This window comes from Lonchura striata, chromosome 28 (genome assembly GCF_046129695.1).
Source record: "Lonchura striata isolate bLonStr1 chromosome 28, bLonStr1.mat, whole genome shotgun sequence".
In the NCBI taxonomy this organism is placed as follows: Eukaryota; Metazoa; Chordata; class Aves; order Passeriformes; family Estrildidae; genus Lonchura; species Lonchura striata.
Genome location: NC_134630.1, coordinates 2,619,239 through 2,629,789, shown reverse-complemented (window position 1 = coordinate 2,629,789; position 10,551 = coordinate 2,619,239). Strand labels below are relative to the sequence as shown.

At 57.3% G+C, this 10,551-nt stretch overlaps 1 protein-coding gene across 1 annotated transcript; it reads left to right on the top strand.

Annotated features, from left to right (window-relative positions):
* Positions 1-235: 235 nt before the first annotated feature.
* On the top strand, positions 236-9,756 carry LOC110469472 (AN1-type zinc finger protein 5). The gene is made up of 7 exons (XM_021528241.2): positions 236-288; positions 562-839; positions 1,897-2,070; positions 3,091-3,184; positions 3,983-4,101; positions 5,526-5,636; positions 7,363-9,756. Exons 3-7 carry the CDS (start codon positions 1,920-1,922, stop codon positions 7,509-7,511), a joined length of 624 nt encoding a protein of 207 aa, XP_021383916.1. The 5' UTR covers positions 236-288; positions 562-839; positions 1,897-1,919; the 3' UTR covers positions 7,512-9,756.
* The last annotated feature ends 795 nt before the right edge of the window (positions 9,757-10,551 follow it).

Below are 10,551 nucleotides of genomic sequence, written 5' to 3'. Positions count from 1 at the left end.
TCCCCTCCCCGGGGGTCTCACAGCCCCTGCCCGGGGGTCTCACAGCCCCCGCCCGTGTCCCCAGGAATGCCACAGCCCCCGCCGCCCCCGGCTCCGCCCGCCGCCCCGGCCCGGTCCCGGGCCCGCGTCCCCCCCGTCCCGTCCCCCCCGTCCCGGGCCCTCCCCGGGGGAGGCGCTCGGGGCCCGCGCCCGCCATGTTTCCCGGCAGCGCTCCGTGCCCGCCGCCCGCCTGAGCCGCCCGGGCCCGGCCCGGCCCGGCCCGGGGCCGCCCGCCCTGCTCCGCCGCCGGTGAGTGGGGCCCGGCCGGCGGGGCCCGCCCGGCGCTGCCGCTCGGCGCAGGCCGCGGAGCCCCGGCCTCGATTAGCGCCGCGGGCCGGCAGCGGGGCGCGGGGCCGGCCGGGGCGGCGGCGGGCGGGGGCGGTGGGTCTCTCCGCGGCCGGGCGGGGGTCTCGGCCGCCCCGGGCCGCCCGGGCGCGGCGGCGGCCGCGGCTCGGCCCGTGCGGGCGGCCGGGCCCTGCGGCGCCCGGGGAGGGCTGAGCCCGCGGCCGCTTCTCTCTGCAGGGACTCCATCGACAGCAGCTGCCCGAGGTTTGTCCGTGTGGCAGCGGGGCCAGCCGCGACCCCCGAGGGATCCTCCGCTACCGGGGCTGCCCTGGCTGCGAGTGCCCGAGGAGAGGCCGGTTCGGGCCGGGAGGGTCCCGGGGCGGCGATGGCAGCGCTGGTCTGAGCTCCGCGGGGCACCCCCGGGTGCGGAGCCGAAACCGCATCCCCCAGCTGAGGACGAGGAGGCATAAACCAGAGGTGATCCGGTTCCGGCCCACGGGAGCGCTCCTGGCAGGGTAATGATTTCGTGTTCGTCTCCTTTATTCCCTCGGTGGAGCAAGTTTTGTAGGAGCAGGAAGGGAAGCGGCAGGGCTGGCTGGGAGGTCGTGGGTACTTGGTGCACCCCACAAAGGCAGCACTGCTGGGAGCTCCTGCTACCAAGGGCTTTGCTTTGTGCCTGAGCTGGAGCCACCCACACCCACCATGGTCCTAGGCACATCCTCTCCCCTTGTTCTGTGTCAGACTTGGACTGGCTGCAGCCACGTTGTCCACACTCATTGGAATTGTGTGTGGTTTTTGTTTGTGCCTCATGGTTCTCATTTGGAGCACTGTGGTGGGTTTGGCCCTGTAAATGCTACACCATGTGTGGATGGAAGGGGCCAGTTCCTGGGGTTGAAGGTAACTGCATGTGATCCAGAGAGAAATTATTAAGATTAAATTTAAAATTAGGTTTCAGCATGTCAGCTGTTTTCCCCGGGAAGGTGTTCTGGAATCGCATCTTCCTGCTGGAAAGAAAACCTTATCCTTATTTCCAGCCTAACCATGCGAACGTTCCCCTTACCCACGTATGTCAGAGCAGAGCGTCAGTGGGTTCCTTCTGCATCGCTTGCGTCATCTTCCTGAGAATTAAAAAACTAAACCAGGCTCGAAATGAAAACCAAAATGTGACTGACTGGGCCTGCACTGGGCGTGTGAGGTGTGGGTGTTCAGAGGGGGCATCAGTAGTGCTGTGGGGGCACATTTGGTACCGCTGGAGAGCGGATTGTTGGGGTCTGACGCGCTTGTGTGTCACCGGGAGTTTAGGGAGCCTCGTGGTGCAGCAGGGAGAGCCGGGAGCCAGTTCCTGTTGGCTTTCCAGTCTGGCTCTGAGCAGCTCGGGGTGGCTTAGGGCTCCAGGACATGGATTTTAGGAGCCCCCAGTGCTCGAGGGCCTGGGGTCGTGTGGCTGTGCACGTGCAGGAACTGAGCTCTCTTGGGATCCTTTGTGCTCCTTCCTGATCAGCTGCAGCACACAATGCCCGAGCGCTCGGCCCTCACAGCTGTCCCGGGTTTATTTCTGATTCCTGGCTGCAGCTCGGTGCTTCGGAGGGGCGAGGATGGCTCAGGAGACGAACCAGACGCAGGTGCCTCTGCTGTGTACCACGGGCTGCGGGTTCTATGGCAGCCCCCGGACCAACGGCATGTGCTCCGTGTGCTACAAGGAGTTCCTGCAGAGGCAGCAGAGCAGTGACCGGATAAGCCCTCCAGGTAGAGGATTTTTTCCTGGAAATCTGTCTTGAATGGGTGTCTGGATACAAACTGTGTCCAGCATGGCGCTGGTACCTGGCCACCAGCAGATTTACCCCCTCCTAGAAAAGTCATCTTTCCCTTTCCATGGATACCCAAGGCTCTAAATCAAGGATCCAAGCCCTCAAGCATTTCTATTCCCTGTTAGGAGGGGCACTTGCTTCCTTCCCAGTCTCACCAGTTTGTGAAGCCCTGTCCCAGCCAGCACCTTCCAGTAAACTGTAGAATTTCACATGTGCTAATGGTGATCCCAGCTTTCAGCTATTTCCTGCTCCCTGATTAGATGCTGACTGCTGGGAACCATGACAAAGCCCCACAATGAAATTTTATTTGGCCTATTTTTATAATATTCTTATCTTAACAGTGTGATATCTAAAAGCCATGACTTACAAGGTTTGTTTCCTGCACTTGGAGTGGGAGCAGGGGAAGGATGCTCTCTGCAACGTGAGCAGGGATTTCTTTTGCTGGGGGTTGTGCAGATGCCACATGTACAGAGTGAGAAATGCCTCTGAGAGTTCTTCCACAGTTTATTCCTGAGGGTCATGGAATTCATCATGGCTTGCCTTGAGTCACCCACACAAAATATGCTCAGGAACATGACTTTTCCTGACAAAGGCTTTTCCTAAGACCCCATCTTAGATCCTCAGCTGACACAAACCCATATGTGTCTGTTGAAGCCTGTTCCTTTCAGCAGATGAGGATCTGGTTCTTACACCTTGGAGAAGTTTACACAGTGCCATTGGGTGCAAGATCTAGACAGCCCTGGTGTCCCACGAGTCTAATGCACAAATTTGGAGAGGAGAGTGTAGGAACAGGGATATGGGAGTGATCCCAACAGGAGTGTGCCCTCCCAGCTCCAGTAGGGAACAGGAGTGTAAAGCCTGCTGGAAGTGCTCGTCCTGCTTTCTCCTTGGCTGTCAAGCACCTGAGGAATGTGCTGATATTTCCAGAGACTTGACCAAGCCTGCTCTTGTCTCGTAGCACCCAGCGGTCCCAGCAGCAGCCCCATGGCTTCCGAGGCCATCGCGGGACAGTGCGTGGAGGGAGACTCCACACCTGAGGATGCAAAAGCCAGGTAGGGGAAGAGTCTGGAGGGGAGGGGATCTAAACCCTGCTAAAATCCAGCTCTGGGACACAAGGGACAGGCTGTCATCCTTTATATGTCTGTGAACAGGCTGTGTCAAACTTTGCATTGTGTCTCTGGTTTATTTGGAAGATTGAGATGTCCCTCAATCTGCTGCTGCTGATGTGTAGAGTGAGGTATCAGAGGGTTGGTAGTAAATTAAATGGCATCTTGGTTCTCCTGCAGCCAGTGCACCTTGTCTGTCCCTGGCTCTGTTCAACTGTTCAATTTCTGCTCAGTCCCAAGCAGTGGGATTTTTGGGGTTTTCATGTGCAGGGCCAAGAGTTGGACTTGGAAGGATCACGAGGATCATCAACTCAGAATGTTGTGTGATTCTAAGTGAAAGCACCTGCTGATGACCCAGTCTGAAAGCTGTAACAGCAGGATTAGAGGCCTTGGGCCTGTTTGATGGGAAGGAGGACAGAGCTGCACGGAGCTCTACCATCACATTACAGCCCTGACTCATAACTGTGTTTCCCTGCCCCTGGACTTGTTTGGATAGGCTCTTGCCTTGCTTTGAGATATAATTGGGTGCAAAAGGAAACTGAGATCATCACAGATTCATTCCATTTATGTCTATAAAGAACTTTGATCCCCGATCTCAAGGGGAATTGACCTGCTGTGCTCCTGACCTACTTTTGAATATAAGGAAATAAACTTTACGGGCTGAAGGTCTCTCCCACATAACTGTCTATCAAATGAAAACAGTTGTGTTTTCTCTTTTTGTTTGTCTGCTGCAAATGCTCCCAGTGCTCAGACTCCTGTGACCCATCAGATGACGGCCATGAGCATATCCAGAGAGGAAACCAGCAACGAGACAGAGGAATTCAGCAAGACAGATGAAGCTTCATCAGCTTCTTCCTCATCAGGTAGGGTGCTTGGTTTGTCCTTTGCACAGGCCTGAGTGACACTGAGCTCAGGAGTCCATTGGAGCAGCAGGGACAGCTGCTGACCCTGGGGTGTGTCCCCTCCTGGCAGTAAAGGCACACCTGAGAGCTGAGGAGGAAACGTGTTTTGGTGACAGGGAGGAGAGCAAATGCTGTGCTCGAGGGCAGGCTGATAGAGATTGCTCTGTGGGCTGAGGGCTGAGTGGCTGCCAGCCCTCGAGTGGCTGGCAGGAGGATAATCTTCCATGACGCCTCTCCCAGCGAATGGCAGCGAGCCCGGAGCGTCCCACAGCCTGACGCGGCGGCTGCTGGCGGCACTCCCCTGCCAGCTCCCGAGGGGGAGGAAGGGAGATGGATCCATCCCAGGCTTCGAGAGAGGTGACTCGGTTGTGACAGTGCCTGGGGGTAGTGGAGGCCTGTTGTTGTCACCCTGTGTGATGGGGGAACCTGTCCCTCGGGTGTGTTACACAGCCAGTGCCCTGATGTGATTGAGGGGCAGCAGAGTCAATGCCCGGTGTGGCACATCCTCCAGCTGATGCCATAAGCAGGTGATCTGCATGCAGACACCCTCCTTTGCTCAGCTGACAGCTTCCTTGCATTGAAAGCTAAAAAAATCCAGGAGCTGTTGGTTGTTAATGAGCTAGGGCTTTAGTCACCACACATGGCTGGACATTTTGGGTTAGGTAATCTCTTGCCTGCAAGCCCAGGAGACGATTTACAACAGGCAGGTGAGAGACTGTTAAAAGAGGCTTGGGAGAGCCTGCCCCTTTCATCTGCCTGTGTAATTTTGAGGAGGTTGTTTAGGGTCAGCTTCACAAAGCTGTCTCTGTTTTGTCTCCTCAGAGCAGCCTGCACTGCAGGTGCTCCAAGGAGCAGTTGGAGCTCCTCCCTCCTGTTGACTTCTCTAACCTGCTTAGGTACTGGAGGAAATCCTGCTAAGCATCAGTGACCTTTAACAATCTGGCTTTGAGAGCTCAGTTTTCCCTTTGGTAGATTAGAGGCAGTGATGGATATCTGTGTAAAGCATTCTAAGACCTACATTTGAGGAACACTTACATAAGAGTCAGCAAAAATAATTAGTAGTACTTACAAGGGGTTAACTTTTTTCTCCCTGTGAAGATTAACTGTGGGCTCAGCTGGCAGCTGTATTGCTGTACAGCAGCTGAGCTGTAGTGACTATCTAGTCACTGCCCAGTGACCACCTCAGCTTTGGATTTAAGACATTTGAAACAGAGAGAAAGCTGTGAGGTGGAGATCTCGGTGGAACAAGGCAAATCTCACAGTTTGGGGTATGTCAGCCAGAGCAGTGCGCACACAGAGAGTCATCAGAGCCTCAAGCAGCTCCTGTGATAAAATGAATGCTTGGTTTATCAAGAATGCCAGCAAAACTCTTGCCTCTGTTTCAGGTACCCTGCTTGAGATATCCCAGAGCACGGCTGAGGGCAAGACGGCTTCGGAAAAACCAAAACCGAAGAAGAATCGCTGCTTCACCTGCCGGAAGAAGATTGGGCTGACTGGTAAGTGCCTGGCTCTGGGAAAACTTCCCCGTGCCCTAAGCAGTCCCAGGGGAGAGCCCTGTGAGCACAGTGCTGTGGTGCTGCTGGGTTTGGAGGGTCAGAGGCTGGAGGTTTCCCCAAATCCATCCTGGAGCTGTGGTGCTGCAGGAGAGGAGGGAGGAGAACTCCGACCTGCAACAGCGCTGGTTGAGGCAGCAGCCTGGGGAACATCCCACTCACTGCCAGGGTCCTGGCAGCCCTTGGGAGCAGGATTGGATGTGGCAGCACCTCTTGGTTGTTCCTGCTTCTTGGCAGAAGCTGCTGCAGAGGAAGGCAGAGCTCACTGTGGATCAGAATCCGCTCCCGGTCAGGTCCGTGGTAGAGCTTTCGTAACAGTGACATGAACTGAGGTAGACCCAAATGGAAAATCCCTCTCCAAGACTCATCCCATTTGTTAATGCTGCCTGATTTCCACTGTTAGCTTCCTGAAAGCAGGATGGCTCTCAGCATGCAGCCTGTAAAGCTGGAGAGAGAAGTGCTGGGATGGTGTCAGGGCACTGCTATCAATGGGAAAACAGCTTCTGGAAAGTGAAGCAATTAATTTGGCTGTAGTTTGCTAATAAAAACATCCTTCCACTAAATTATCTCTGGCATTTAGTACTTCTCTGGAAAAAAGTTAACTCTGGAGCTGTGGAGGTCATGGTGTTCTGGCAGAGCACTTGCTTCTGTAGCCTGCTTGGGGCATCCAGCAGCCAGGGACTGGCTGTTTTCATGGCTATAAGAGGCTTTGGCAAAGTCTAGACTGGAAAGTTTGAACCTGAGCTTGCCTGGAAATCCATGGGCACTGTCCTAGAATAGGGGGTGGGTTTATAAACCTGGATCTGGGTTGGGCACTCTGTGCCCAGCCTTCAGGGTGCAGAGAGGATTGTTTTCCTGAATGAGGGTTTCCTTACAAGCTTTAAACTATGAAAAGTTCTCTTCTTTAGGATTCAACTTACAGAGAATTCCTGTGAATTCAGGGCATTTAGGATAAAATGAGTTTTCTCAACCAGGAGTAAACTGGCACCTTGGAGCAAGGTGTTGGTGGGCTTTACAGCCTGTAGTTAGAAAAAAATGAAGGGACAGAGCATGATTCCCTGCCAGCAAGATTTCCTGCTGTCCTGCAGCACATCCCCTGCTCGCTCCCTGCCTTGCTTTCCCAGTGTGCTGTGTTAATGGTAGCACTCTGAGCATTGTCTCAGAGTGAAGTGACTAAAGTGGGAGTTTTGAAGCCTAAATAGCTCAAACATGATCCTAAGGTGGTGACAGCTCTGCTGCTTGCTGCTGGTCAGTCCAGCTGCTGCTGTGTGTCCCTGGGGAGCTGGACTGGCTCACAGGGCTGAGCTCCAGCTCGGGCTGCCTGGGGAGCCTGGTCTGGATTAGCAGTCTGGCACTCTGCAGTGCCTGGCACGTCCCTTGTCCCCAGGGAGCACGGACAGCAGCTGCTCTGGGAGCATTTCCCACATGACAGCTGGGGCTGCCCAAAGCACACGGAGCTCCTGAGCCAGAGGAAAGCAAAGAGCCACCCATGGTCTTCCCCAAATGAAGAGTCCCTTTGGCCTGTGGGGAACAGCAGGCACCCTCCCTTGCCCCTCTCTCTGCATTGGTGGCATTTCCTGGCGTGGCAGGAAGGAGCCAGGCCCTGACGCCTTCCTGCTCTGCTGGATGGGGTCTCATGTGGCTTTGTCCCCGCTCTTCCTCCCCTCAGGCTTCGACTGCCGCTGCGGGAACCTGTTCTGTGCCATTCACCGGTACTCTGACATGCACGCCTGCCCCTACGACTACAAGGCAGAAGCTGCCGAGAAGATCCGCAAGGAAAACCCCATCGTTATCGCCGAGAAGATCCAGAAGTTGTGAAGGGGTCCGAGCAGCTCGAACTGCAGCCAGGCCGCCTGGTGCTCCTCCCCTTCCTCCCGGCCTTCCTCCTCCTCCTCCCAGCCCCTGCGGCGGTGCGAGGGTGACTCCAGCAGTGCTCACAAACCGGCACCTGGACACGGGGACTCCTCGCACCTCTGGCAGTCAGCTGGTGTTCCTCCTCTCCCTTCCTGCCTGTCCGACAGCCACAGCTCAGCTGATGTGTTCTCAACCAGCTTCCCAGAGGAAAAGGGACCGTCCTGCCCCGCTGCTCCAGCGCTAAGACCTTGGCACTTGCCTCTTGCCGGGCAGTATGAGCGGCCGGGCTCTGCCGGGCAGCCTTTCCCTTCCCGGCGGCTCCGAGTCCTGCAAAGCACCCAGGGCTTGTGGCTGCAGTCCCCGAGCAGCTGCTGGACTCTGTTCCCTCTGCCTGCAGTCCCGGGAGCTGGGGGATCCTGGCAGCCAGGCTGCCGTCTGCTCCCCGGGAGGTGTTTGCTCTCAGATGCACAAAAGTTGATTCTGTAGTTCAGCACCCCAGACCCCTCTCCCCACCCTCTGCTGACGCTGTTGGAGAAGCACCAAGGGGGTTGAGCAGTGATGCTGGCACAGGGAAGTTATATTGTGGCTTGATGTGGGCAGGGCAGGACCTTCCAGGAGGTTCTGCTTGCTGCCTTGTGCCTCTCTCACAGGGAGGCAGCCAGGGACACCCCTGCTCCAGCCTCCTGCTTCAGCACCCCTGGATAACCCCGGCTGCTTTCCCAGCAAGGTGTGTGTCCCTCAGCACTGCCTGTGCCTGCTCTCCTCTCTCCCCTCTTTCCCCTTTCTCCTCTCCCTTCTCTCCTCTCTCCCTGCCTTCTGCCTTACACGAGTCGCTCTCATCAGGGTTGTGCACAAAGCTCAGGTCCCCACGCCTCTGCTTCTGGACCTGTCCCTGCACCCAGGTGACAGTGGGGTCCCCTCCTCCCATGTGGGCCATGCTGGTACTGGGGAGAGCTCGGGGAGCCCACCCAGCTGCCCTCCTCTGCCTCCTCCCTCCCTGTGGGATGAGAGGCAGGGCCAGGTCCCCAGGAGATGCTCTGCAAGCCAGACAGAGGGAACTGGGGCACAGGGAAAGTCACGAGGAGGGTCCTGGGGTGCCCAGATGTCCAAGTGGGGGCTCAGAAACGCCCATGGAGAGACCCAGGGAGCAGGGAGAGGTGCTTGGAGGCCTCTGGGCTCACTGAGACTCAGAATTCCCTGAGGTGCTGGAAGGCCCAGGGAGGGCTCCGGGGTGCAAGGAAAGGCAGAAGGAGAGCTTTGGGGTACAGTGAACACGCTCAGAGGCCTCAAGCACCCTAAGAGGCACGTGGAAGGCTCTAGGGCTGCTCTCACGCACTCACACAGGAAGGGAGGTGTGGGAAAAACCAAATGCCACTCAGTTCCACTCCAGAAAGAGCACCTGGAGGGCTCGGTTGGGAGGACCTGGGGCTCAGGGGTGCAGCACAAGGCAGGCAGAGGCTCCTGGGGCACAGCCACGGCCTCCATGCCCAGGGGATTCCTGGGAACACCAGGAGCGGGGCTGTGGCCACGGAACTCTGGCTTTCTCAAGCAGAGAAACCCGGATGTGTCCCGGGGGACAAGCAGCAGCCTCTGTCCCACTCTGCTGGCCATCCCACGCTTTGGAAGCATTTCCCTTGGTGTCAGCACAGCTGCAGGGCCCAGCTGGGGGAAACCATAGCAGCTCCTTCCTTCCAAAGGCTGTTTTCCTGCCCTGCTTGTGGCAGTTCTGCCCAGGTGCTGGAGTGTTTGGTTTTTGCAGTCTGCTCCAGCCAAAGCAGCGTGTGCTCTGTGCCAGCTGCCATCCTGTGCTGCTGCTGGCAGCATCTGAACCTCCCAAACTGCTGCAAACCCCCCTGCAGCACAGAGAGGAGTGAGGCTGCCTCTCGCCAGCCTTTTCCTCAGGTTTTTCCTTCTGGATAACACTGACATGTCTGGAGCATGCAAGTGGCTGCACGTGTTAGCCCTGGACACACCTGGGCCAGCACAGAGATGGTGGTGGCCAGGCTGGGTTTGGCCCAGCTGTTGGCTGAGGATGATCCCTCACCCTCAGGGGATGCAGGAATTTTGGCCACCAGCCCCGAAGAAGTGCAGCAGCTCCCGTGGATCCTTGGGAAAGGCCACAGCCACCTGCTTCTCCAGCACCGCCCTTTTCCCTGTTCCTCCCTCCCTGTCCATGAGTGTAAATACAACACAGTCTAGTTTGCTTGGATGCTGTGGGTGCTTTGTTTCAGGCAGGATGCCTGGGGGGCTTGGCTTGGCTCTTTTGGGGTGGCTGTGGGGCTCTGTGCCTCAGTTTCCCTGTGGATGATCATTCACAGTACCTGGTGCTGGCTGGGGATCAGAGCACCCCAGACCTGCACCCCCCTGATCTCAACTCCACCAGGGGCTGGGCTGGATCTCCAGGGGTCACTTCAGCCCTGACAAGTCTGGGATTTTGCCTTTTGGCTCAGTAGGGAGCCCTGGCTGGGTCTGAGGGGCTCCAAGGTTCTCCCGGGTTCCCTCCTGTCTGCTGTCACCTCCGTGGGGCAGGAAAGGGAGTTTGGGACAGGCCCCCAAAGCCACCCCCCTCCCCACGTGGGGGCATTTGGGCAGTGTTTGGCACCAGGACTGACTTCAGCAAGGCTTTGGACGCTGCCTCCCGTGACATCTTTGCAGGTGGACACGGGAGATGTGGGAAAATGGAGTGCGGAGGGCCTGGCTGAGTGCAGAGCTCGGAGGGGCCTGGAAGCACAGCAGAGTCCCCAGGGATCCGTGCCTGCTCCAGCCCTGCTCAGTTCGTGTAGCAACCTGCGGGGGATAGAATGGACTGATCAGGTTTCAGGGGAGTGACTGACTCTCCTGAAGGCCGTGCTGCCATTCAGAGGGGCCTGGGAGGGGGCAAACCCAAGGGGGTTCAACAAGGGCAAGTGTAGGGTCCTGCACCCGGGGAGGACAAACCCCAGGGGCCAGCACAGGCTGGGGGTGACCCACTGGGGAGCAGCTCTGCAGAGGAGGGCCTGGGGCT

Coding starts and splice junctions, on each gene's coding strand:
- LOC110469472 (XM_021528241.2), top strand. CDS start 1,920: ATGGCTCAGGAGACGAACCAGACGCAGGTGCCTCTGCTGTGTACCACG. Junction 2,071..3,090: donor TGACCGGATAAGCCCTCCAG/GTAGAGGATTTT, acceptor CTTGTCTCGTAG/CACCCAGCGGTCCCAGCAGC. Junction 4,102..5,525: donor ATCAGCTTCTTCCTCATCAG/GTAGGGTGCTTG, acceptor CCTCTGTTTCAG/GTACCCTGCTTGAGATATCC.